The following is a 27,846-nucleotide window of genomic DNA, read 5'->3' on the forward strand; positions in this document are numbered from 1 at the left end:
GGTGTCACGTGGAACGTGAGCACGCCTTCCGGTTCCGGCGTGCTTGTGAGGAGCTATGCAGCGTGCGGCGGCGCCTCGCCCGGGCCCGGCGGAGAAGAAGAAGAAGAAAAAAAAAATGAAGAAAATGAAGAAAACAGTAAAGCGTCTCCAGCCGCGCGCGGAGGACGTGGCAGCTAAACGGGCAGCGGCAGAGCAGGCGGCGAAGGAAGCGTCTCGCCGCGCCCGGCACTTGAAGGCGCTTGGTCGCGCGTCGGGAGCTGAGCAGGAGGAGCTGGAGGAGCTAGAGGAGCTGGTGTTTGGCGACAGCCTCAACGTGGGGGAGGACGAGCTGCTGCAGCGCCTGGCTGACCCCCAACGGGTAGGACTCTGGGCATTGCCCCTGCCCCGCGGCCCTCCCTGGGGCATGGGCCCCGCCGGGGGATGGCGCGTTCGGCGGGCCCGAGCGGTGGCTGGGGCTTCAGGTCCCTGCCCCCGCCGTGTCTGTCAGCTGCCTGCAGACATCCGTGGCTGGGCTAACAGGGCCTGCTTGGTTGTTTTCAGCTGAAGGCTACAGAGAGGAAAAGCTTCCAGAAAGACTCCAGCGATTCAGAAGTAGAAAATGAAGCAAAAGGTAAAATCTTGTCTAAAAAGCCAGCCTGGGTGGATGAAGATGATGAAGCTGAGGAAAAGTAAGTTAAAGTTTGGATGTAGGAATTATGTGTCATGCTTAAGAGTGACTGTAAGTGGCTTCAGTTTGAATGACATTCATGTTGTGTGTGTTTTCTCACTGATAGTGTTGATATGACCCATCGGTATAGGAAAGACTTCATGAAAAGCGATGCTGAGAAGATCCTTACTAAGAAAAAGCTAAAAAGGAGGCTTGAAGAACAGTGAGTTTCACTAATGTTTTTGTGGCTGACTTTATTAAGATGGGATAAGATATGCCTGTATGACATTCAAAGTAATTTTCCTCTTTACCCACTGTATTCACGTGGACTGTTTAAAGCTAGTGCTTTGTACAGTATTTGCACCACTTTTAAATCCAAAATAATAGTAAATAAAACATACATTAGTTTTGTCTAAACTAATTTGTTTAATACTTGCTTTAGTAGAGGTGCACAAACCTTTAATTTGTCCTCTAAGGAGTTATACCAGAAACTTTTTATAGCAATGTGTTGCTTTGTAAATAGGATGATGGAGATGGTAATTTAGGGTGACCTGAAGAATGAGCTGAAATGTGAACATAGTCAGATGGCAAAGTAGAACTTTAGATGTGTTTGGGTTGACTTGGTGTTAGCATGTATCACTCCAAAGAACAGTGCTTTTATGTTTGCTATCAATTAAGCCAGCCAACCACAGAAAGCCGAGTGAAACATTAAAAAACTTAGATAGTGTTCAAAGTGCAAGTAATCTTGCAAAATTATGCCTGTGGGTCTTGTAAGTACGTAACATATAGAAGGAAATTACTTTCTCAAAAAAGTTGGGTTTTTTTCTTATTTTGCCCCCACCCTTCTCTTGCTAGGTTTCAGCGAGCTATGGGAGGAGTTCCTGCCTGGGCTGATTTAGAAAACAGGAAGAAACCCAAAAAGACCGCAAGTGATAGTAAATAAATCCATTATTATTCTAATAAGTGTTTCTGCGTTTCCTTATTCACCTTCTTAAAAAGTAATTATTTTTTATATTTTCTCAGTTTCAGTAGTGTGATAATATGCTGAATAAGTCAGCTTTATTCCTTTCTTCTTTCTGTGTGTGTTTGATCTAATTTGTTCCTGTAAGGAATTTGTGGCTTTCGATGTGGGAATATTTGTGGAATTAGCCTTTTCAATGTGCTTTGTGTTAATTAGGTGACAGTGATGAAGATGATGATCTGCTATGCAGGACTGGCAATTTTATCTCAAACTCAGAGTCCCTGCCAAGAGGTATTTTGAAGGTAAAGGCAAGCCTATCCTTCTGCCTCGGTTTGAACCTTGTGCGCACTTTGACTTCTTTGTCAATGTTCATGTCATGCTGTCTAAAAGTTTGTCATAGAATTTGAGATCTTGTTCTTGTAGTTCAAAGAGCAATGAAATTGACTGTTCGTCAGCATAAGCAAAAGTGTGTAAATTATATTTTGTTTTAAACTGTTTGATCTTTGTTCTAGATGACTACCTGCTTACCTGCTAATCAGGAACGTTTTGCTAATGGAAAATTGGCAACTGTGCAGTTTCATCCATCTGCTCAAGTGGTCATGACTGCTGGACATGATCGATCTGTGTCACTCTTTCAGGTGAAGAATTTTGTTCTATGCTATGTAAATGGCCACTAATACAGAATCATTATTTTTTTTTTTTAAGTGTACACAAGATAGCCTGGAATGATAGACATTCTTTTTTCTCTTCCTGTGATGGTGTGCTCACAGGGGTTGTAATGTCTGTGGTGACAATGGAATTTTCCGGGTTGAAGGCATCTTGTTGGAAGAAATTTCCACCTGTGACTTCATACCAAACACTTGCAGAGTGTAGGCAGTCTTAGTTGTAGCGGAGTTTTTAGTTGAAGATTTGTTTTTAATGTTTGGTTTTAAGGTTTGTGATGACAAGGAGTAATGAGATCTTTTTTTTTTTTCTTAAGTTGTTTCCAAACCCTACAGTGTGGAGCAGCCCACTTTTAAATAAAAATGTAATATTGCTGTGAAGTCATTTTGGGGGTGGAGAGACTGTGCTGCAGCAGGAAGCTACTTATCCTGCAACACTCCTGCCCTGTTCCTCTGAAAACTAAAGATCATAACTTTATTTCGGAACTTTCAGCATGGCCCAGTATCAGTGAAATGGTCAGACACAAGTTGAATTTGACGCTCCCACAGGGCTGCAGGAAAGAACAACATGAAGCTAGTGTTTCTGTTTAGAAAATCACAATAGAAGATTATTTGAACAAAGTGTGGGCAAGACAGGGAAGAGTAAGAGGTGTGAAGTATATCCAGGAAGGCTGGGAGTGCCTGATTTATAGGGTGAGGACCCAAGAGCCTGGTTATTTGTCGATTGAAAAGAGGAAGAAATTGATGTTTCAAACTGGTGTACCTCTTACTGTTTAAGTCTCTTGTACTGGCTAGTTGATGTGAGTTTTCTCTGTAGAAGTATTTGGTATGTTTCTTAATATGATAATTTGGTTTTTTTTTGAAGGTTGATGGTGTAAAGAATCCAAGAATACAGAGCATCTATTTAGAGAGTTTTCCAGTCTATAAGGCTTGTTTCAGTGTTGATGGAGAACAAGTTATAGCCACTGGTACTCACCATAAAATGTTCTTTGTGTATGACATGATGAGTGGAAGTATTATTCCTATACAGAAAGTAAGAGGTACGTTTTATAATGCTTTAAGTATCTGGGCATAGCTGAAGATGTACCAAATAGCATGTGAATCTGCTTTAAAAGGAAGTGCAGTGAATTGTTGGAGGTAGCATTTCTAATTTGTCTTCAGGCATCTTTACTCGAGTGTCTTTAGCTTTAGTTTGTATGGGACCTTAGAAGTTAATTGTTACATGTAAACAAGGTTGCGTTGTAGCTTTACTGTGACAGTCTATTACAGAAGTGAAAAGCTGAAGTGGAGTCAGGTCTTAGTCATATTCATCATACTTCTGAATATTGAGAAAAAAGGATAAACTATGCCAATTTGAAGTTCTGAATCTCTTTTTAAAGGTGTGGAGGAAAGATTTCTCAGAAATTTTGAAGTCTCTCCAGATGGATCATTTATGCTTCTAACTGGAACTTCAGGTTATCTTCACTTGTTGTCAATGAAGGTAGTTTCTTGTCATGGTTTGTGTAGCTTCAGTTTCTTGGTACCTTTTTCCTTTTGAATCTGCTTGCTTATACTTAATCTGAAAAGTGGTCTAGCTTTCAGTTGAAACAAAGGTATGACGCATACTGTGACAGCCTTTAAAAATGACCTGCTGAATCAATTAACTCTAGCTTTAGAAGATTATTTTGGGGTGTCTGGGAATTTTTTTCTCGTTGTGCAGCTCTCTTTGGGACTGGTGGAGCTAAGGCCAGTGTTCCATGGGGTTTTTAAGCTGTCACTGGAAAAAGTTGTATGTTAATGTTCTGTTTCAGCTGATTGCATGAACACTGTGCTGGCAAATGGCCTCAGCATGTAAACGGGCATCTGAGGGCGGAAAAAATGTAGGACTGATTTTATGGGCGCTAGTGCATGCTGGTGTACCATGTTCATGAATCATGCCATCTACCGTGATTCATAATGCATGCAGATTTTTATTTTTCAGTTAAATTTTAAAATGCCATATGGTGGTACATGGCTTTGGTTTAAACTTTTACTAGGAAAAATACTTTTTAAAAAAAGGTACAGTTCTGTTATATAATGAAGACCCTTCATTGAGGGACCAAATGAGTGTTTATTGAACTAGCTGTAGTTGTGCAATAATAAATTGATCATGGACTCCTGAGTGTCAGCTTCTGCTCTGCTCTGTAGGCACTTGAAAGTGTTGGTGCTGTTCTTTTAATGTCAGTGTAGCTAGCTTCAGACTTTTGTGGGACAGGAGTATGGAAACAACTTCCCTACAGATTTTTGGCAGAATAATTGTAACCATTGTTCTTCATCCTATAGACAAAGGAACTGGTTAGCACTATGAAGGTAAATGGAAGATGCACTGCATCTGCTTTCACTCCAGACAGCAGTAAAATATATAGCTATTCAAGTAAGTATTCTCTCTAACAGCACTAATCATAATTCCATTTAAATTGCATGAGACTAAGACATTTATTGTTTTACAAAGATAATTAAAATACTTTAATTTTGGCCTAAATGGCCTAAAAATGCAACCAAGTGATCAGTCATTAAAGAGTGGAGTTAACTATTTTAGTATGCCTTTAGTTTTGTTTTTTTATAGTTGTAAATGAGCTAATAGTTGTCATCTAATGAAATTTATTTTAACAAAATAAACAAACTATGTGTTCTGTATATATGGTTTCTGTAATCTTCTCCTTTTGTTCTGCAACCAGAGGAAGGTGAAGTTTTCATTTGGGATGTGAGAAGCAGAAAGTGTCTACACAAATTTGAAGATGAAGGTTCTTTGGAAGGAAAGTGCATTGCTGTTTCAAAAAATAACCAGTATGTGGCATGTGGGTAAGTGACTTGGATTTGACATCTTCCTCCTATCTCATTTTGAAGCTCTTCAGTAAACTTATTGGTGGTTGGTGAGAGCGTAGGAACATGGAATAAGTTTGGCTTTATAAGGTTAGATTAGAGGTGAATATTGCCTGTTTTATGATAATTTAATTTGTTCCATGTATATCTAAGTTACCATAACATACTTAATACCAGTATCGCTTCTAATGTATTACTGTTGCTATATATGGGTTTAGCGGTTAATTTTGAACTCATATTGACTGAAATTGCAAATTCTGTAGTACAAATACTAATTCAAGTTCTTCCCCCTTTCCTCTTTCCTATGCTCCTAATTTGGCTTCTGCAGTATAGCATGTTAGCATTTGGAAAGATGACTTCAGCTCAAAGTCACAAGCTTGAAAATGTTTCTCCAAGTGTACTTATTGAGATGCAACTTCAGCTAGTGTATCAATCCTTTTAAATGAGACTAGCAAATACTTAAGTACAGTATGCGTTTTCTTAGCCTACTTAAGAGGAGGATTTTTAAGTGGAATTACTCTACAGGGTATAAAAAAAAATAATCAAAAAGCTTGAAACTTCAAAGAATCTTTTGATACCAATCTCTTATTGCTTTGAATTCATTCCGTGTAAAAGATGGCTTATCAAGGCTCTTCACAGTTAAGTGTGTCTCTAAAAAAAACAGCAAACCTCTCCACTAAATACTGTCATGAACTCCAAAGCAAAATCAAGTTCTAAAGAAAATATCATTAGAAATTCCAATAAATAATTGGAAATTACGTTTTAAGTTGAATGGCGGCTATAGAGAACAAGACAGTATGTACTGTAAATGTTACTTTGTGATATAATCTTTGCTAATTTCTTTTTTTAGTTCAGCTTCTGGAGTTGTAAATTTATATACTACTGATGTCTGTCTCAAAGAAAACCATCCTAAACCAGTTAAAGCCATAATGAACCTAGTTACATCTGCTACATGTGTGACCTTCAATCCCACCACAGAAATTTTGGCAGTGGCTTCCCGTGAAACTGATGAGGCTGTCAAATTGGTATGTTAGCTTTGTTATACAAGCTTTTTTGTATCTTGATCAAAAATATCCCTGGTGATGTAATAAAACTGATATTGAGCAGATATGTACATTGCAAAATTTGCTAGACTGAACCGATCAGGACAGATACAAGATACTGTATATTTATAAGGAAATATTTTTTTCCTTCAGGGAAGTTGTTCTGAAAAGAACAACTTATGGTCTAGTTTACCTTTTTTTCCCTTTGCGAGGTGCCCTTATTTTGGTGCTGTAAATATAACTCAGCAACAAATGTGAATTTTCAGCAGCTGTTAACTGTAACGGTCTTACTATGTGGGGTTTTTCCTAGCTCATTCAGAGTTTTGCCAGCTGTGTCAGAATTCTGGCCAACAGTGGAACTATTGAATTAATCTGAGGGTTTGGAAGCTTACTTTTACTACTTAGATGTAATTACTTAAAAATAAATGACTTGCAATAACTGGCTTTTGTAGTGTGTTCCCTGCACCTTTCCTCCATATATAAAGTGGCGTAGGATAGGAATATAATTGAATGATTGAACTTAACATTGACCTTCAATTTTAAATTTGTACTTTAATTTGAATTTTGGTGGCTTTTTCCTAATTGTTATAACTAATCACTTATTTCTCAATAGGTGCACATTCCTTCATATACTGTATTTTCAAACTTCCCAGTGTTCAGAAGAAAACAGATTTATCTTGCTCAATCTATGGACTTTTCTCCCAGAAGTGGTTTTTTCTCTGTAGCAAATAACAAAGGCAAAGCTTTGTTATTTAGGTATGTACTACATTAAGTTTCATCAATCCCAGATAACATGTTTATATTCTGTAAGATGGGGCAGATGACTGGTAAATTATAAGGTTTGACTTCATGACTTAACTGAGTGGGGATCTGGCTTTCCCTTGTGGAGAATGAATGAGCATTGTTTATTGTCTGATTATAAAATAAAAATTGCTGCAGACAGACATCCCTGTCAAAACTGTCATTGTCCTTTTTTGAAGTAACTACTATGTAAAAAGCCAGATGTTCTCCCCATTAAAAACCAGAGGATTGAAAGAAGAACTTGACCCTTTTTGTGAGAAGGGACAAGTGGTTTTTGTCTGCTGGTGTGGTCAGGGGTAAGGGGCGGTAATAACTCAGAGCAGCAATATTCCTTTTTTTAAACTAAGTAACTCTATGTGATACTTGAAAAACTTTGTATTTTTAATGTGAGATGTTAACGATTTATGAAGTCTGACAGGGAGAATTTACAAAAAGACTTCCAAGCATGTCTGTAAAAATGTGAATGAACCTTGTGATTTGTTCTTTGTTGGAACTTGAACTGCATATTATAATGGCACTTCAAGTAAATTGAGCATGTGGATGATTGCTATGTTTTGCTACACCTGTGTTTCGGGTTAGCTAAGAATACTCAAAGTGACATTATTGAGTAATTGTTGCTTCTTTGTGCTGTTCACTCAACAGGTTACTGAAAAGTTTTAAATGTCTCAACTGTTTTTTTTTTTCTTCAGGCTGAAACATTATTCAGATTTTTAAAAGAAGATACAGGAGAAAATGGACCAGTAACAGGTAAAAGAAGCACTAGAACTGTTGACAACACTGCCGTGAGGAACTTTATTTTCATTTTGTTACCTCCACCTCTTTATAGATGGCCACAAGAGGTTCTTAATACTGTATAATCTGAAACTGTTCTCTCTGGATCACTCCTGTAGTAGGCTCCACGCGATGGGCAGGAGTTAGGCTTGTCTTGTCAGTCTCGGCTTTTCTAATAACACTCTTAGAGGGAGTTGGTAGTTCAGCTAAACTTCTGCTCATTCCTGTTGACAGTAGTTTTAAAAATCTGAATATATTTAATCAAACTCATAGGCAGGGTTGTTAAAAACAGCTGCAGGCTGGCAGATACTTGGCTTGATCCTGTTATGAAGTGATGTGAGCCCACATGAGTCTGCATAACTTCAAATTTAGATGACGTAAATTACTGAAATTTGAAGTGTAGCTTGTGTGCAGATACGATTTTATTGTACACTTCAGCCTCTTCTTGGAAAACTGGAAAGACTCGTCAACCTCTTGTTGGAAAACTAGAAAGACTTGTAGCCTTGACAAGTAATACAGTAGTTCTGTTTGACCCCTAATGTGGTAATGATTGGAAGCTAAACTCATTCAGACTGGAAGTGGGTAGTTTTCTGCATGTTAAGCTTGCACAAGATTTTGCGATGGCTAAATGTTTGGAAGATACTAACAAAGTTCTCTCTCTACTGATCTTTCCCCAGGTGTTGTAACCTGCAGATACAAGTATGCTCACAAATTCAAACAAGTTTATTTTATACGGAAGTTCAAAAATACTAATATAACATCTGTGTTTTTGAATGTTGTTTCTTAATAAATGTACCTGATAAGTTTCCAGGCAAGTTCTTTCAACTTTTTCCAATGTTTTGTGTAAGCAAATGATTAAGTAGATTTTTAACGGTTGGCATTCAAGCTACTGTCTTCAAAGAATGCTTAAATGTCTTTAGTTATTATGAGCATATGAAGTTTTCCAGTGCTGAAACAGAAAACATCAGTTTTGTGTAAACTGTAAGCTCTGCTCCGTGCGTTTTGCTTGAGCTTTTCCATCAGCCAGGTTCATTTGAGACTGGGTTGGAAACAGCATTTTGCTGACTGGAGGAGCAAATCAACCTGAAACCCTGTTGGTGCAGGTCTTGTATGTAGGTCAGCCCAACTTAACGGGCCAGCTACAGCTTAAAGATTGCCTAAACTAAAAGGGTAGAAACAGCACCCTCAGTTGTGCTTACTGACTCCTATGTGTCAGAATATGTAACATGGTTTTAATTCTTAAAGGAAGACCACATTCTTATCTTTCTGTGAAAGCAAAGCATCCTGAGTTATCACTTCATACTTGATTTTTAAATGAACTGTGAAATTCTAATACCATTGGGCTCGGCAAGGACTGCTTTACAACTGTTGTTGCTGGTTTGTCCGATGGCAAATATCACCCTTCTGATCACTTTGTTCTTGAAGTGGCCACCTCTTTCTTTTTAAATACATGAAGAAAAAGTTGAGTAGGAATCCGCTACAATAAAAACCCTGCTTTGAGAATAAATTGTGAATAATACGTCTGTCTGCTTCACACGAGGGAGCTTTTTGCGCAGTAACATCAAGAGCCAAGGTGCTCCACTAACCAGTAGTGAAGTCATTAAGCCTTCAGTGAAAGTGGCGTTATAAAAAAGGTACTCTGAGCATGAGAAAAAGCTAATTCTATCAAATTTTTTACGTATACGAGCCTATTGTTAAATGCTTGTCATACTGTTTTAAAAAGTATAATATTGTGTCTTCTGATGTAGTGGGTTTTTAAAGTGACTTTGCCAGTGATTCATTGTAAGATGAGAACTTGATCTCACTAATTGGAGGAAAAAGTAGAATATGCTCTGGAGGTGTTAAATTGACTACAGTGTTTAACCTTATTGCAGTGCTAAGCCTAAACTAAAGGCCCTAATATGGAAGAGTGAAATGAAATTGTAAGTGCACTTTATTAAGATGATTGCTGTGGGATTCTTCTGTTACAAACAAATCTAGCTAATTTGTCTGGGACTGAGATTTTGTTATATTTTAGAAATCTAGATGGTGAAACTGGGTTTATGACTTCACTAGAGGGCAGTACTTAACCACTCATTTGGAGACTTGACTGCTTCATGTTACTGAACAGTATGTCTTGTGCTAGCACTGCTGATGAGTAAGGCTTTTGTTGTGGTTATCAACACAATTTGCCTTTTTTAATCATCTCTGCGTTTCACTGTTAAACTATTTAAACTATTAAATAATTTTGAATCAAAGACTTCTGAAAAGGTAGGTTTTAAAATATATTGTCTTTTACCAAATCTCACTGAAGTACCTCTGAGGTATTTTAATACCATTGAATCTGATTGTCCTGAGATTGTCCCTGTCTTTGCAGAGTATGTGCTTTTCCACTTTGCCCATAAAAGTGTGTGTATATCTATATATCCCAAATCTAGTGATTTGAAGCCATACAGCAAGTCATTAGCAGATCTAGAATTGGAACTTGAGAATTAATGGGTTCCTGGACTACTTTAGTTAGCATAAACACAACGGTTCCTGATGTTTTTCCTTGCCCATCCTGCTGACATCTGGTTGTAAGAGGTCCAGATTGGATGGAGTGTGAGAGTGAATGGAAAAGGTGTTGCCAGACACACGGAGGTCCTTTGTACTTCTTGTATCACTGCAAGTGATTTCAAATAGTGGCAGGAAGGAAGGAGAGATTAGACATCTCTTTTTGCAAATTCTGTGATGTAAATTGCAAATATTAAGCTTGATACTGAGTTATGGGGAGCACTGCCATACGAGAATGTTTAAGCTTTGTACTAAATACCTTAATTCTTGTTGCGTTTTTGTCTTCTGCAAAACATAACTTACTGCCCGATCCAATATAAAATAGGGAAGACTTTTGCCTTGAGAAATACAGGCAACCTCAAGACTCTTGTTGCATTTCTTCATAGGTTTTGAGCAATGACACTTTCATGTACTAAGCAGGTCTTCAAGGTTGGATGATATGAAGTATTGCAAGAAGTTGAAACTCTTACTAGTGTGTCCAGGGATATTTATTTGCAATGGGATGAGTTACTATTAAGTGTACATATCCCTGTACTCTCATTCTGAAAACCTCAGCTCTTTGTCAGTTTGCCATGTGTTAAGAGTACTTAAGCTTCTGACCTATTTAAAACATCTTTCTGTTTAATTCCTTTTTTCCTAGCGTGGGTTTTTTTTTTCTGGCATTGCTAAGCTGAAGTTCTTTTAATGAATTATTTCTCTGCTTTTCCTCTCCTTCCATTCTCCTTGGCAAAATAAATTTTATTGATGTAGCCCATTAAATATTTATCACCAAAGCCTTTCCCCTTCAGGCTGTGATCTTGTCCGATTTTGCAAGCTAAAGAGAATTAGTCTGGTTAGCGCTTAGAAAGGAAACCTCCAAGAAAAAAAACAACCCATGGCTAGATGTTAGAATAACGCTGGTTAGTTAGAAGATTATTGGGTTTTCTAGTAAGTCTGTCTTGAATCAGCTGTTTGATCCTGCTCGTGTTTGAGAGCTGTGTTTGTGGTGCAAGTGGTTTAGCAAATTCTTAAAGGGCTGAATGATTTTTTTTTTTTCCTCCTGTGTCTCATTCAATATCCATGAGCGCTGCTTTCAAAATTGTTTGGAAAGTTACGGTTCTGTAAATCTCTTCCATGTGGAACTGTTTCAAGTGCTACCTGATTTTTCCAAATGCTTGCTGATCAGACAGCAAATTAAATTTGCCTCGTTGGATGTAGTGCTGAACCCATCTAGTGGATGTGGCAGTCCTAGCACACCTTGAAAAGAAGCTGGTTTCTTGCCTAAGGATGTTTCTCAAAGTATTTGAAGGCCTCTGGTGAGCCTTTAAATAGATATTATTTTTTTCTCTGATTTGTAAGATTTAGGGAGAGGATACAGAGCTCTTCTGGAGGGTGTCTGAAATACGTCTGTACAGGATAAAAGCCTGAGTTACTGCTGTCCACTGCCTCCAGGAGTACTGGACATCCAGCTGGTATCCAATACACCGCAGCATCGCTTACTCTTGCACTGAATTCTGATGTATCCTTTTGGATACCCAGCAGCAGCAATCTGCGGGGCAGTTAATGACACATTACTGACATTGTTTGGATTTCTTCTGTTGAAACTATGGAACAATGATTGCTTTTTCTGGAAAAAAAAAGTTTTCTTGTGTATTTGGACAGTTTTGTCCTGTGCTTGTATGACAGTGAGATAGCAATACAGTCTAATCCATTTTGGGGCACTTCTGTAGAGGCAGTCTGCACCTGTGTATTTTCTTACAATGATTAAAACTATGCAGGTTATACATCTTATTAAATTACTTTGAGGCCCCTGTGTAAAATCATATAAGCTGATCAGACACTTTGAAATGGCTGCAATATGATTTGGTTTTCATAATAGATATTGTAAAATGTGTCTGAGATCTCAGTCTTCATAGCATTATATTTTGCACATAAGATTGCCTGCCATATGAGACTTCCATTTTGTCTCTACAATATTGAATGTTTTATTATGCTTAAACAGATGGGAGGAAGAGTTGAAGCAGAGTGGAGTTTGGAAACGTGATGCAGGAGCCCCTACTCATAATTGCTACCCATTGCTATTCTTCTGCCTTGTCAGAAGGTCAGCGATCTCTATTAATCATGGGTTTAGTATGTATTCTATTGCATTTTTCAGTCAGTTTCTACTGAATTGAGACTGACTTAAGAAATTAAGCCTAGCAAGATGTTAACAGATTTACACGGCTAGGAACTTGGGGAAGTTGAGCTTCAATTTAGGGTCTTTGAAGACGCATCCATTTTATGAAAACTGAGTAACTTCTGTCTGCAAACCCTGATGCAGTGTAGTGTTTAGCTAAGGGTCTGTATCACATACTGAAATAAACATCCTTAAACACAAGGGTTCTTTATTCCTGTTTAATCTTTGTTTTCAGCATTGGATGCAGATTGTGAAGTTACTGGAAGAGAAAAGATGTTTTGAGTATTTAAAATTCAAAGATAATTGTTCAAAAACTTGCGTTGTCACTCAGAACCTCAGCATGCTGCTGTTTGTGAGATTGTTTCAGTTACTTGGTGAAAATCTATTATCCCTGATCTACTGGGAGGAATTGCATTAAGAATGAAATAATTAAGCCACGCGTTGTTGGGTTTTTTTGCCTGTAGCTTCTCTCATGAAGGCATTGCAGAAGCAACAGCTTGTTCTGAGCCTCACTGTGCTCCATGGCTGCATTGTCCTTCCTTGGAGGATCTTCATTTGTACAAACGTGTTAGACGCGACTGCAGTCACAGCCATGCTTGCGTGTGCTCTAACAGACTTCAGTGGATGTGGGAGACCGTGCAGAGTACCTTTTTCTGCGCACAGGGATTAGATTCTGGAGATAACAGTTCAGCTTGCTGAAGAAGTTTAGGTAGGTTGGAAGATATGAACTAGATTACAGAAGAAGAAATTGCGTCCCACTGATCGCTAACACTTTGCATCGATTCCACGTGTGAATTCTGCAGGGTATCAGGTTTGTACTGCTGAGTCATTCTTAAAAATACAGGTATCTGCTATTCTGTGGGACAATTGTTAGCACTCTGTCCTAGCTGCAGTATGCTGCAATTCAATAAGGGTGAGCTAGAGAGAACATCGCTGTAGTGGGAGATGAAGCAAGTGTAGTTTGGAAACGAATGGAAAAGGCCTCTGATGATAGGAAATTCAAGGTTACATTTAGTCGAGGACACCCAAGAAGTGGTTGGGTAAATATAATAGGAAAATGACGTGGGATTCATGAGTAAGAGACAAATTTGTGTAAGTTAATTTTGTATGTAACAAAGCCATTATTGCTTATAAAAATATTTATGTCTATATTAACACAAACTAGTCTTTCATCTGCATAAATTTATCTAGCAGAGTCGGGCCCGGAGGCTGCCTGTAATAACTACAGAGGACTTCGTGGGCTGTCAGTTCTCAAACCACTTTGTGCTGGGATATTTCAGCTATATCATGTATCGCATACTGAGACGAAGCTGTAGAATAAAGTGGTGTGTACTACTTGAGATTAATTACTGTAAAAGATTTGAGTATTATGGATGGATACTCGGACAAAATTGAGCAAATCTCCCATTAAAGTTTTCTTTCTTGAAAAAAGAACATTGTTTGACTGACCAATGCTGATTTTTCTATCCCTAAATTTGTCTTGACCTATTATAACTGTATGTAATGACATTCTAGTGTAATTGTGTAAAAGAATAGAGGCTGTACTTGGGATCCCTCAAGTGTGCGGGCTTCAGTTACAGGAAAAGCCAAGCCTGAGTGCTGTTTCCAGTTGAGTGGAAAGCGTGCTTTTTTGTGAATTATTCCTGTTTTAAGTGATGTGTGACATCAGCCCGGATAGCAAATGGCTTACTTGAAAGATACTGAGGAAATTCAGTAATGTACAGATTATAATGGGGTGGATCAAAAGTTTTAAATTTTACATAGTTAAACTTCCTAAGTAGACCTGTGTAACTTCGGAGCAAGTCTAAGCTGTTGCAGATTTGAAAGCCTTTTTGAAATTCAGGACTATAAATGATACTCTTTCCCATTGTAGGATGGGGATTATGTATCTTATTTTCTTCTAGCTTTTAAACAAAAGCTGCAGCTTCATACTTATCCCCTAGGAGTGTTGTGCAGCTGAATGCGTGTTTCTAACATTTCTCAAGGTGCTCGCATGAACGGCATGATGGGCAAGACTAGCAAAGGTGCAGATTACTGTGGTCAGAAAATAAACCAGTATTTTGCTTAAAACTCATCCTATTTTGCTTAACATAAGAGCAATTTGTTCTTACTGCAGGTAGAATGTCCCCTCGATGGTCTTAAAGTGAAGGCAGTAATTTAACAAGTCAGTGTCCTGAAGCCCAGCAGCACAAAGTCATGGGAAAATGTTAATGTATTCTTTGATAGTAATCGTCTGTACCTGCAGCCCCTCCCATTTGAAGATTCAGAAGGGCTTTATTAAGGCAAAGCATCATGCATAGTAAGTAATACTAGGCTCATCTCATGGGTGGGGGAAAGAGGTACAGAGGTGAAATGAATTACGTGCTGAGTCAGAATTGGGAATTTCAGCTTAGTTTCTTGATTTCCTGTCACGTTTGGGTTTTTTTTTTTAAACACTAGATTAGCTTGTCACACTGAAAGCTGCCTTGTTCTGTTCTTGTGTGCATGCCTGCTATTTCCTTTTTTACTGGATTGCAGTTTTTGAGCGATGCTAAAGGTGCTTCATTTATTCTCCAATCTGTTCTCCTTCCCAGATACTTAAATGTGACTGCTGATGAGTACAGCATTCAGATTTTTGTGACAAATACTAGTCTGTGGGATCTGACATTTGTATCAGTATTTCTAACTAACCTGTCAGCTTTGGCAGGTTTCTGCAAAGATACTCATCTTACAAAAGTTCAGATTGTTGCAGAAAATTCACTCCTGCAGAAAAATTTGCAGGTTCCTGTGGCTCTTCTGGATACAGAGGAAGATGCAATCCAGCAATGGGAGAGGGATGGGGGCCTGTGGAAAAAACAGATGCAGTAAAGTTGGCTATGGTCAGGGCCATGTAAAAATAACTACCTTTAACATAAACTTACATAAATATCCTGCTGTCTGCATGGCTAATACTCTCAGAGCTGATTTTCCATTGCGAATTGTGTCTAAGGTCCTAAACATTTTGGGTCCCCATCTGTTTTCACTCTGTATGATAGACATGAAACCTTTAAGAGACATGGGATAAACCCCACCTCCAAATCACAAGAAGTAAATTTTTACACAAAGCCTGAAGGAGACTTTTATATTAGTTGTCTGGTTTCTTGTCAATAAAGAGAATTCCGGTGCTGTTAGGGGATTTAGGGGCTATGACATACTTAACAGTAGAAGAGTTACCCCGCAGTTAGCAGAAAGTTTAGAAGAGGCTGTCGATGAGAGTTTTAATCTGTGATGACCTATGGGCTGCACTGGTGCACTGCACGAGGCTCCAATGACAAATGGAAGCGCTCAGTAACACGCAGTCAGCATTGTATCCATTGCTGAAATAATTGCTTAATGCTATTTCGCTTATCTGAACTCGGGGCGTCTTAGTAAACAAATGTCTCATTACAATATGTACAGAATCGTGTGATACATTCGGTGTACTCCTACCTCTCTCCAGAAGGAAGCTGAGAGATACCTCTGGAAACTGCATTTTGGGGGCATACCTTTAAAATTAACAGCCACAGTAACTCACTGATTTGTTTGACTATGTCCTCCAGGAAATCACGTCTTCACCTCAGAGCAATTAAAACAGTGGAACAGAACTTCACTTGAATGCGTTTACTGCTTTTCTCCTGCTTTTGCCATATGCTGATTTCTCCCAGAGGGAGAAAATCTGAGTACCGTGTAAGATTTTCCAAATAGAATAATAAACGAGTGGGTGTTTGAGCTCTGGAAGGATATGAATCTCTGAAGCTGGCTTAGCTGATTTGTTATTTTAGTTGCATAGAGTAAACCCAACATTTTCAGGGGTGTTTTCAGCTGAGAAACGTGTGTGTGCTTATGCAAAACATTGCCAAGAACAAATGAAGGTGATGCACGTACAATAAATTAATGAACAGGTCAGGTCTCTGGTATCCCACCTCTGGAAGATTTTACCAGCTTTTAACTACAGTAATTAACAGGTTTGTGCTGAAGGGCTCTGCGAGAAGATGAACCTCTGCCCCAGCCCCTCCTGCCCTCAGTGGGGCACGGCTGCCTGGCAGCCCAGCCAAGCACTCCTCACGCGGCTCAGCCTTCGCTCCTGCCATGAAAGAGCTTCTGTTATCCTGTACAGATGCAAGGGGGTGTTATTTGGATGCTTTTCTATGCAAGGAGGCTCCAGAAGGGCTGCTAAAGGACTGGTGAGACAAGGAGAAGGTTAACGCTCAGCCATTGATGTGTTGTACCTCAAGGCAGAAGTTCCGTGCAGGGAAGATGCTCAAGGGGAGGAAAAACCTCATTTTTCTTCTACTGCTTATCGGTCGCCAGATTTCCAGGCACTTGGTGTCTCTGGTAATCAGTATCTTAGCAGTGTGGCTAATGAGTGATAGAAAGCTGGTATTACAGGTCCAGCCTACTGCTTCAGTAAGGCCTGTGGCTGCTCCAGTTTGATGCTTTAGAGAGTCCCAAAATTCCCAAGTTGCTCTTTTTCTTCTTTTCTGCCTTTCCCCCGATCTGTCCTCTGGGATCCTCTTCCTTGGTTTCAGGCAGACTCAGAGAAGACCTTAGACAAAAGGTTGCAATAGGTCTCCAGCTCAGCCAGCACTCTTAATCTAAAAATATGAGGCACGTAATTGCTGTTAACACTCATAACAGTTTTAAGTCTGTGCAAAATTAGCCAGTATTTTTAATGGGGCTACTTCACAGTTAGATTATGTTCCTGATGAGTATGTCATTGCTTCATTAGTTTTCTCCCTTCATAGTTTTCCTGCATTTTGATAGCAAATGATCCTTGGCTCTCAAGGACACAGCCAGAGCGCGTGTTCTGTGCAGCACGCGGTGATACCACGTAGAGAGGTACTTTACTATATAAAGTGGGCATGCTGCTTCCAGAGATCGGCGTAGTAAGAAGGGGTGGGAAGAAAACTTGAAAAAATTAAGTAAGTTTAGTAAATTTGTATGGTAAGGATTTTGTATACTTATATATATTGTGGTGATGAAAGTGAAGAGATTTATATACTCCAGCTACTAACATATACTTCATTAACTTTATTAGACAAAATTACTTAAGACTTCATAAATATCAACTGCTAGTCCCTGCACACAGGGTGGTATCGCAGCATTTATAAGCATCATTAAGTGCTGGAGCATACGCTTCCACATGTATGTTGTAGCAGAAGCGAGATAACTCTAAAGAACTCAGATGTACATATTTATTTTCTGTCAAACAATTTCATGAATGCATGGGAGTTTTGAAAGTATTTCAAGGAGTTCTGTGTTTCATTAATTGTTTGTACTTACGCTTTATTCTGAAGTTTTTACCCAGCAAAATACCAGCTGGGGATGTTGGGTGTTTCTGTCTGGATGAAGGTTTATGGGGTCATGGTCTCAGACTGCAGAAACCCTTGATTTTTGAGATGCTGAACACCCATGCTCTGGCTGGAGTCAGTAGGAGAAACTCGGGTCACGTGTTGTTACAGAGGATCGGGGTTCAGTCCTCCTCCTCCTGCTCTCGCTGTGTGGAGTAGTCACAGGGTTAAACACTTAAGACCTACTTAATATCAACTATTCACCTCTAAGCCTTGCAAATGAAGCATAGATTCAGCAAGCCCTTACAAAATGGAAAAAAACTTCAACATCATGAGGCTGGGTCTTATTCCCACAGAATTCAGAAGGAGCAGGTACACATTTCTCCATTTTAGACTATTTCTTACTTACAACACTAGATTTTTTTACCATACTGGGCAAAAGCTCTCTTACTCATACCAAGAACTGTGACCATCCAAGGTATTTTACAAATGGCTACGCAATGAATTTGTGCCAGAAACAAGGACAGGTTGAACTTGTTAACACTGTCACATTATCAGGTTAAATGGAGAAGCCTGTGGTAACTGGTGTGTGGTGGGGCAGCTGGGCTGCGGGGAGCTCTACTTGAGCAGGCTCAGACAACAGCCAGAAGCTCCCTGCGTGGAGGAGTTCCTTGGGTGATGGTGGGAAGGCAGGTAAGAGTTTACCTACAATATTCAGCTATTGGAATAGTCTCCCCAGGGAAATGGTGGATTCTTCATCATTAGACACTTTTAAGATTGAGCTGGATGGGGTGTTGGATGGTCTTGTCTAGACTGTGCTTTCTCTAAGAAAGGTTGGGCCAGATGATTGTTGAGGTCCCTTCCAACCTGGTATTCTGTGATTTAATACAATGCTTTTCTGAATCCTTGAGGTCAAAACTTTGCCTGTTGGTCTACTCGTGCGATGCTGCTGAATTGCTTTGGTGCAGCTCAGAGCTGAAGTTCCAGGTAACAGCTCTGACGAGGTGTTTCTCTAGACATTTTAGTTTTGTTATTTTGATAACAACTGAGTTCTGAAGAAGGGCATTCCCAAGGGAATTTAAAGGATTTTCTTCAAAGCCCCAGGGATAGATCAGTTAATCTGAACATGGTGAGCTGTCTGGAGTGCAGTATTATTATTATTGCAGAAATTGTCTATTCAGGCAGGATCCCTTTCCTGAGAGATCCGTTTGTATTCACAGATTTATAACAGGAAAGCTGTGGGGATGTAGGCCAAAAGGAGTTGCTGCCAGGACAGGAGACTGCTTACCTGTTTCTCGGTCTTTTCCCTAATTCTCAGCTCCTCGCTGGTGGTTGTGGGTCTGCTGACTGTCCCCAGGGCAGTGTGGGTTGCCAGTTTACAGAGCAGGGAGCAGCTGCTCTGCTCCTTTCTCGCCTCCCCTCTGCTCGGATTAGCTTCCCACGGTATCATCTGATTGAATGGCTGTTTGTTCATCGCTAATCTGCACTCACAAAACTAAAAAAGAACAAACAAAAGAATGTTAATGTGTTGCTGTGACTAGGAAATTCATGTGTCTTCAATGTTTAATATTGAGAACCCCTGAAATTAGTATCCTAATTAATACTGCTTTGAGTTAATCTGTGCTAGTGATTTTTTTATCATGTTAAATGTGTTAAACATGTTGATGTTTGGTAACATTCATGATTGGGTTGGACGGGGCTCTGAGCAACCCGCTCTAGTGGAAGATGTCCCTGCTTGTGGCAGGGGTTGGACTAGATGGCCTTTAAAGGTCCCTTCCCACCTGAACCGTTCTGTGGTTCCGCATGTGACCGGTTATCCCGAAGGCCTTCCAGCCTGGCGTTAGCCTGGTTGCATCTGCAGCGAGCTCAGCAATGTGACTTTGGAAGTCAGCGGGGATGAGGAGAGAGGCAGTGGCGCTGCGGGAGCTGGTGTTGGAGCAGAGGTGCGTCCCTCCTGCTCCCGTCCCACAGGTTTTTCCATTTTCCTTTCTGTGTGTAAAGCTGTTCCATTGCTCTTGGTGTGTGTAAAATTACTGCGAGGTCTTGCTGTGTAGTAATTCTTAATTGTGTTAGATATGTCTCCGTGAATTATGCTGACAAGGTTGCCCAATGTTGCTTAGCACCTCCCCTTGCCAGTTTAGGGATGGAGCTGCTGTTCGGGTACGTCCCTTACAAAGGTGGTAACAAGCTGCTGGCTGGGTTTGTTGCTAATACCTGGGTGCGCTTCTAGGTACCCTGTTAGGCAGTACTTTTGTTGATGTGGTCCCTTTAAAGCTAAAAGAGCAATAGATGATTTGTAAGCACGAAAAAAGACCTCTTATTTAGTCAGAAAAAATTTTGTACCAGCTCTGCAAAGAAGCGTCACGTTTTTAGGTGTAAATGTCTTGGAAAATCTCAGGAAAAAAAAAAAAGAATAAATCAGTCTTTTATAAATGGAGCCTTCTGGTACTCAGAAGAAGCATATGCAGAGTAGTTTGTATGGATAAACGTTCTCTCAGCTGAACTGCTACCCAAGGGAACAGGGTGTTCTTTAAAGTTCAAATCAAAATGTAAATCTTTCATATGTTCTCCTTGTCTAATAGTATGTAAAAACACACAGCTCTCTTATTTTCCTCCCCATTTCTCTGCTTGGGCAGAAGGATTCTCATTCTGGTAAATCTTTCTCTAACTGAATGAAAACGTTGATCTGGAGGGGAAAAAAAAATAGTTATTAGGCCATGTGGCAGAATTTCTGCCATGATGTGGGTTTTTTTGATCCGTGTGAGAGCGCACAGGAGTGAAACAGCTGGTGAGGCTGTTTGGGGCTCTCCTCTGATGTACGATCCCCAGCATCACGTGTGTTTATGATCCTTGGGTGTGCTGTTCTGCTCTACAGCTCCCTGTTGGGCTGCCCTGGTCCAGCAGCTCTGCCAGGGGGTACTGCCTCTGCTGGTGCTGCTTCTGATAGCTGCTGGAGAAAATTCATTTGCCGAGATAAATCACTTTCATTGTGATAAATTCTGTTTTTCTTCCCCCTACATCTTTGCTTCCCAACATCACTTCTTTCTTTTTAACATAGCTAGCCCAAGTGGGATAAAAGCAAAGAGTAAGTTGCTGTACCCTAGGTAAAATGTATAGCTTTTGAAAAGCTCCTGCGGCTCAGGATGTTAATTGTAACCTGGGACTCGAGCTTGAGGAAGTAAATCTTTAATAACCTCAAACGCTGCTACTGGAAAGGGGAAAAAGAATGAACAGTCTTTTCCCCTAAATGTGCCACTGTAAGGTCTCTTTGCAGCAGTTTTAGCGATGGCATAAAATCTGGAATTTTTTTAAAAATCCAAAAAGTAGTCCCAGGCGTGTGTATATGTACCAGGGCTGTCCCAGAGTTTTTCCAGTGTTCGGGTAAAATTGAATTGTGTAACGGTGACACAGGTGGGGGAGAGCAGGAGTGACGAACCCTTTGAGGAGCAGGTGTGAGACCGCAGCCTGACCGCTCGGTGGAGCTGAGAAAAGGAGGGCGATCGAGAGACTTGTTGCATGGCTGGATTTCTTCCTTTTTTCTTTTGTTCTGCCTCCTGTTTTACCTGGGGCTTATCTTGCTTGTATGTACACATGCATAAATCCATTTTCAGCTTCTCTCAAGTAAGGCCTGAATTCATTTCCCTTGTGTATTTTTACTGTGTATTAAGATGGCATCTGAAGGTCCAGCCATAGAGCAGAGTCCCTTTGCTGTACGCAGTAGGTAAGCACAAAGCAAAAAGATGTTGTCTTCCCTCCAGAGGTTTCCAAGGTTATTTTTTGCAAAAGAAAAACCAGTTTTTTCCAATTTTGTTTTTCATTCTGGGGTAGCGAGTCGATCTATTCTGCTGTTTAGCCATGAGTAACACTAAAGTCACTTGAAGAGTATGGAAGAGGGCTAAAATAATGTAACAATCTTCTAAAAATTTAAAATGAGCAGGTTTCATGACCCAGAAGACTAATTCAGAGAGAATCAAGTGATACATGGCAGAGGTAAGACATCTGATGAACAGCTCTGGTACAGAAGGGCAAATGATGTCAGCTTCATTTGGAAGTAACTGGGTTTGTACATGGCCAGCATATCAACTACAATAACCCGACCTTACAATAACCTGACACTACAACGCCAGTACAAATGGACAGTGAAAGCAGATGCTTTATTTTAATATTCAACTAGCAGCACTTCAACAACACCTAATTAATTTATATATAGATATATTTCTATTTGAGAGAGAAAACCACTGTAAAGCTGGAATGTTCCTACAAGTGCTGGTCTGCAACTTTTCCTGGCTTGCAAAGTGTGAGTTTGTTGCTGAGGAAGGGCAGGTGGTCCAAAACCAGCTCAAGAAGTAAGGTATGGACTCCAAATATTGTGAGTTCTTTAAGATCGTTTCTAGTTGGTGGACAGAAAATAACCACCACCTGATGCCTGCTCATTCCAGTCTGCAAAATAAGCTGTTGGTCTCAGTTTGTTCTTTAGTAGACAGGTATACTCATCATCCAAAAAATTCTCATCAAATTTAGCACTAATTGGCTGCCTTGCTGGCAGTCTTTGCTCAGAGACGTAAGTGTGAGAGCAACACAGATGTTAAAACATCCATTTATCCTCAGAGTTTGCTCCTTTTCAGTCTGTCTTGTACTTTGTTGTACTTCCTCATGAACTTTGTTGTCATTTATGTCTGTGCACTCTGAAGGTTAAAGAATGTGGCCCTTTGTCTTTTAGTTAAAGCAGGTGTTTTTTGCAAACATTCAGTATTTTTATGAAGCCTTGAGGTGAGGCAGTGCCCCAGATGCTATCAGGTCAATCGCTTGCAGGTGAGGTGTTTTTGATGGGGTGGAGCCACAGGTGTGGATGATTTCTGCAAGCTCTGTTGAAGGGACTGGTATGCAGAAGAACTTTGTGAAAAGGGGTGAATTCAATGTATCCCTCCACAAGCTTGTTTGCAATCCTGCTGCCATGTATGAACACTGTCCACTGAAGGAATCTGGTGTTAGCAAATACCTGCGAGTGCTGGAATCCATCCTTGGGATTCAATAACAGACCCGTGCACAGGTAAATCTCTAGTTCTCGTTGATCCTTACAAAACCGTTACCATTATGGTCTGGTTGGTTGGTTTTTTTCCAAGTGTCCCTTTCTTTATGGCGTTCCAAGTGCTCCATGTAGATAAGGATTCCCCAGGCAAGTGTGTTAGGAAACTGTGGGGCTCTGTGGGCTTCAGGAGCTGTATCCCTGAAGATATCCTATTCTGCGTCAGAGGATTTAGGGTTCAGCGTGTTGGTAATGGGACTCCATTGTGTATGTATGATGTTCTGTTGGCTTAGTAAATTTTCGAACGCAAGCTTTTTTTTGGTAAAGATTAAAACTCTGCTGACTATTTGACTGGCTGAATTAAAATCTTAAGAGTTCAAACCTCTCTGTCTCTCTTTACATGTTCTCTGACTGCTAAATGATTTTTATTGTATTTCCTTTTGTGTGATAGCCTTATCACAGACTGAAATGCTTCCTCAGACGGAACTGATGAAGTCTCAATTTTCCAAATAGGCTTCATTTACAGTTGCAGCAGCCTGTGAATATTGAGGCTGCTTTCCTTCCCCCCTTTGCAGTTCCAGAGTAAAGAGCATGCAGCAGTGCGAGGAACACAACCCCTAGCTTTTCAATTAAAAGTCATTATTTCCAGAACGGGGAGCGGGGGGGCTTTGTCTGGAATAAGTGCAGAGGGAAGCAATGGCTTTTAATTTTTTTTGATCCGATAGTCCACCGGAGGTACCGTCCGAAGCAGTACCCCTGCACTGTTTCTACCATGGTTCAGCATCGCACCAGATACTTCTAACCTGCGCGGAGCTGGAGCTAATAATACAGAATGGGAAAAGCACGTTTCCTATTACCATAGGGCATATATCCTACTTTATATAGCTCTTTTAAAACCATTAAAAATGAAGAACTTGCTTAATGAGTTTTAATTAGGCATTCTTTGGCATAATATGGGCTTACTGTGTTTTCTATAGTGGGTTCTGTGGCTATGATTGTGTATCCCTGTGTTTCCCTGCTGCTATTTGGAAAGACTCATATTTTTACAGGAACATAACCCATTTTCCCTTTATTGTAATTGTTTTGGAATAAGAAGTAATCATCCAGGACTGACCAACTTGTTCTACCAAACACTCTGTTCTCAATTCTAGTAAATTGCTTTGAGAATTGAACAAAGCTCTGCTCAATCATGCAAGATATCCATTCTGAAGAACACCAGGAAAGTAAACCTACTTTAGCCCATTGCAATCATTTTTTTTTTGCTTCTTAAAGATAAAACTGTGAGAGCATGATTCCAAATGCATGGAAGTTACGAATCTTCATACACTGAATAAAGAGATTAGTTTGATTAAAATAACTTCATGTTCCTCATCTAAATCCCCAGACCTGACAAGTGTTTAACTTCTAATTTATTACTAATAGAGAAATATTACTTTGATAAGAATCTTCCATCTGGATGTTTTGCAGTTACGAGTGAAGGCATCGCACTCTTCTTTGAAGGGACCTGCACAGGGCTGGCACGTGGCAGCATGAGGTGCTCTTACTGCCTTAAGGAGCTCATCTGGCCCCTGGGTTTCGGCTTTCCTTTCTTCTCTGCACTGGAATGAAAAAGGGCCACCCGCAGCTTGACTGCTCTTGTGTCAATTCATCTCTTATGTTTCTTTAAGCTTATGCTTTTTTAGGATGGCCAGGACTTCAAAGTTTTGCTGATATTTTGGTGTGCAATATTAAACCAACACTGAGCCATTCGGTGATCAACTGTTGTGCTGTCTGGAGTGTGATAAGTGATGCACCACTTCAAATCTGGCTGCCAGATATTACTGCAAGCTTTTTGTTTGTGTCTTGATTCATAGTTATTGCTGAGATAGAGACTTCCTGGAGCTCGTATTTCTCAAACTTAACACAGAGCAGCCACTGGTTGAACTAAGAATTTTGATAGACTGCTATCCTTGGTGGGTCAGGTGTGCATTTGGTGGGGGTTAAAAATAGTAACCCATCGGTGTATTAAAAGAGAATTCTTCTGCTGGAGTATGGTAAATTCAGCAAAGCTCAGCGTGGCACCTGTTGGGGAAAAAGCTTAAGGATTCCAAGGGAACAAAATATGAAAGTGGTCTCACTTTGGCAACTCGTGTAACTGTACCAGAAGCTTTTTTTTTAGTTACCAATTGAATTGCATTTCACCTCCCCTGCATGTATTTGCACCTCATTACATAGCTAGTTGCTCCTTTTGCACACATAATGAAATTTGGAGAGGTTGAGTGCTTCACCTTGCCCCAGTTAACCTGATAGCATTAACTTGCATTAAAAAAAAAAAAAAAATCTGTTGTGAGGGACTTTTGGGTTGAGCTTTTATGTTTTGCAATGGTGAGCAGGACATATAGGGATCGTATGTAAATAGGAAATGTTTGTATCCACATCTGTGTGAAGAGCTTTATGATGAATATAAAATGATGAATGTTAGATGAATATTGCTGAATAATGGAGTGAACATCTGTACACTCAGGCTATAGCTTCATAAACCCAGTATCCAAAGCTGTCTTGGTCAAGTTCGGAAGAGTGATGGGGCATCTGGACATGGAAATATTGTTGGGCTTTTGGCTCCACAGCTGGCCTGGGGTGCAGACTGGCACGAGGGTAGGAAGGACTGACCAGAGTCTGGTGCCGGGGCTGCTCCTCTCACAGCAGCCGCAGCACGCGTGCGGCAGGGACGGTGTGTATCACAGCGTTACAGGGCAGCAGTAACTTGCCCGGGCATTTTATTGGCAGTATGTCCATAGATACCATCTTTATCCCCTGTGCTCCAGACTAAACCTCCCAGGAAAATGCTGTCCAGAATAGCATCTTGTTACCTGGACTCTTTTGCTGTTAGTGCTACGTAGATATCTGTATAGATGGGAAAAGATCTCCTGCGATCTTTCATCTTTCTTAGGTGCTAGCGCATTACCTGTCAGATTGGGGTCTAAATCTTTCCACTTTTCTTTTTTTCCTCTGTCCGTGTCATTTATTCCTTTTATTTGTTGTTTCATGTCATAGTTGGTTAAGTCTGAAATTAAGCGTGCAGGCTTCAGTGCCGTATCGTGTTCTCGCAGTAACGCACAGTGTAGCCACTGGCACAAGCGCTCTCCTATCTTCTTAGGGAAAGAAAAAAGGTAATCAAAGTTTTTATGGGAATAAGAAAAGTGACATTGGAGGTACTTGTTGTTCACAGAAATGCTGCCTTTTCCAGAAGAATTGTGTGAAGGTTTCTTATATTTCATCGTTTCTATTTGTATGGAAGATAGGTAGTGACTACTTGAAAGAAACCATCCACCTCTTGAGTAAATAATATTTTATAGGCTTCTATAGACTTTCTTTCCTTTTTCTTTTAAAGATTATAAAATAGTAAATATGACAGGAACAAAAAGTTAGGGCTTTGAAATCACTGGGGTGTAACAAGCTAATAATGATAGAGCCTTTGAAAAGGGCAGCACACCTGGGAAAACACCAGCATTTTCAAGGCCAGTGTAAATTCAGGTTAGTAAAACAACTAAATAATGTCATCAATTTTATCAGTACAGGCATCTTCAAACACTGGGCAGAGTGCTGCTGTGTCTTCAGTCTACTTTTTCTCCATGAGGTTTCTGTTTTGGAATAGCAGCATCTTTCGTTAGTACAAGCTGTTTGTGGTTGGTTCTTTCAGTCTCTACCAAAGCAAAACTCCCACTGAAAATCTTCGCACCAGCCTCTTAGTTTTGAGTGACATAGATAAAATCGGGTCTGTTTTTCATAATGTTTTTATATATATATATTTATATTTTTTTATATATATATTTATATATTACATTGGAGGTACTTATTGTTCACAGAAATGTTGCCTTTTCCAGAAGAATAGTGTGAAGGTTTCTTCATTCTATATATAAAAGTCCTTTAAAGATATGTAAAAGATGCATTTAGTAAAATCTAATTAAGGGTTCCTGCTTCTAAGTCAGTCTTGTAAATAAAAGCTACTTAATGCCTGAGACACTATGTCAAGTGCTAGTTCTAGAAATGTCTTTTCACACACATAGAAATAGGGCTAATTATTCTCCCTGTACACTGTTTATGCGTACAGTACACTCTAATATTACAAACAACTAAAAAAAATAATCAATAGTACTTAGAAAAGGGAAGGAGGATTTTATTAATTCAGTGAAAGAAATGTTTACCCAGAAGAGAATCCCGGAGTCGGTCTGTGCACACTCATGGTGCTTTATGGGGCTCACGCATACACAGCGTCGAACGCATCTGCGCAGGTAATTCCCAGTGCTCTCATACGGAGCACTCGGATACAGGTGGCTGCGGCTGCCAGACAAAGACTGTAACCTGTTTCTGTTTCTCTGTGTCCAGAAGAGGCCGTGCTCTAGAGCAGCCGGGTTGTCCTGGCAGGTTGCAAATGGCTTGTAGCCTGTTGGACAATGTGGAGATTTTGTACTGTACGTGCTCTCTGAGCTCTGTATTCCCAAAAGAACATTGCTTTTTTAAAGCTTTAATTCTTCATCACAGAGACTCACCTTGCTGGATGTCAAATAGCTGACAGAAGTAGGTGCTGAGGGCAGCCTTATTTTGTGAGCTAGGATCCGGAGCTTACGTGGCAGTCTGGAAATCAACATGGCAGAACAAGTGAAACTTGAAGATTTTTTTTATAATCTCTATATACTAATAATGTTAACATGTATAAATTGGAAGCTGTAAATGAAGTGTATCAATTTCCTTTTGGATGATGGAAAAATAGATCATAAAAATAAACAGGAAAACAATATTCTAGTCCTTACAATTAACAATTTTTCTGGTTTCTTGCAAGTAAAATTAATTGCTCTGTCTAGAAAATTGATTGATCAATCATTATGTATTTTACTGTTGCAGACTTATGCTTCATATACCTATATTCATTTTATGCTCACTTGTGCAATACCTTATTGCCTTGGAAAGGTCTTTCAGTATTTGCATCTTTATGGGATGGTAATTCACTAATGAAAGAGCTTCTCTAATCTTTGACTGCCGGTGAGCAGTTTTCCTCTTCTCAGGGAGAGAGAGAGCAGAATAGTGCCATTCCAAACTAGCATTGATAGGTGCTTCCAGAATGGGATAGCACGAATGTAATT

The 27,846-nt window shown here is 39.9% G+C and overlaps 1 protein-coding gene across 2 annotated transcripts; it reads left to right on the top strand.

Annotated features, from left to right (window-relative positions):
* Positions 1 to 28: 28 nt before the first annotated feature.
* On the top strand, positions 29 to 8,531 carry UTP18 (UTP18 small subunit processome component). 2 transcript variants are annotated; one of them, XM_054221748.1, is made up of 14 exons: positions 29 to 358; positions 541 to 668; positions 774 to 869; positions 1,502 to 1,581; positions 1,824 to 1,909; positions 2,120 to 2,245; positions 3,135 to 3,309; positions 3,649 to 3,749; positions 4,571 to 4,661; positions 4,966 to 5,089; positions 5,961 to 6,135; positions 6,767 to 6,909; positions 7,644 to 7,701; positions 8,403 to 8,531. In XM_054221748.1, exons 1-13 carry the CDS (start codon positions 56 to 58, stop codon positions 7,666 to 7,668), a joined length of 1,653 nt encoding a protein of 550 aa, XP_054077723.1. In that variant the 5' UTR covers positions 29 to 55; the 3' UTR covers positions 7,669 to 7,701; positions 8,403 to 8,531. The 2 variants fall into 2 exon arrangements, with proteins under 2 accessions (XP_054077723.1, XP_054077724.1); XM_054221749.1 differs by lacking the exons at positions 3,135 to 3,309; positions 3,649 to 3,749.
* The last annotated feature ends 19,315 nt before the right edge of the window (positions 8,532 to 27,846 follow it).

This window comes from Rissa tridactyla, chromosome 15 (genome assembly GCF_028500815.1).
Source record: "Rissa tridactyla isolate bRisTri1 chromosome 15, bRisTri1.patW.cur.20221130, whole genome shotgun sequence".
Lineage (NCBI taxonomy): Eukaryota > Metazoa > Chordata > Aves > Charadriiformes > Laridae > Rissa > Rissa tridactyla.

Bases quoted from the DNA above. Each gene is read 5' to 3' on its own strand.
- UTP18 (XM_054221748.1), top strand. From the start codon at position 56: ATGCAGCGTGCGGCGGCGCCTCGCCCGGGCCCGGCGGAGAAGAAGAAG. The intron at 4,662-4,965 runs GTAAGTATTCTC...TTCTGCAACCAG, and splicing joins TAAAATATATAGCTATTCAA to AGGAAGGTGAAGTTTTCATT. The intron at 5,090-5,960 runs GTAAGTGACTTG...TTCTTTTTTTAG, and splicing joins AACCAGTATGTGGCATGTGG to TTCAGCTTCTGGAGTTGTAA.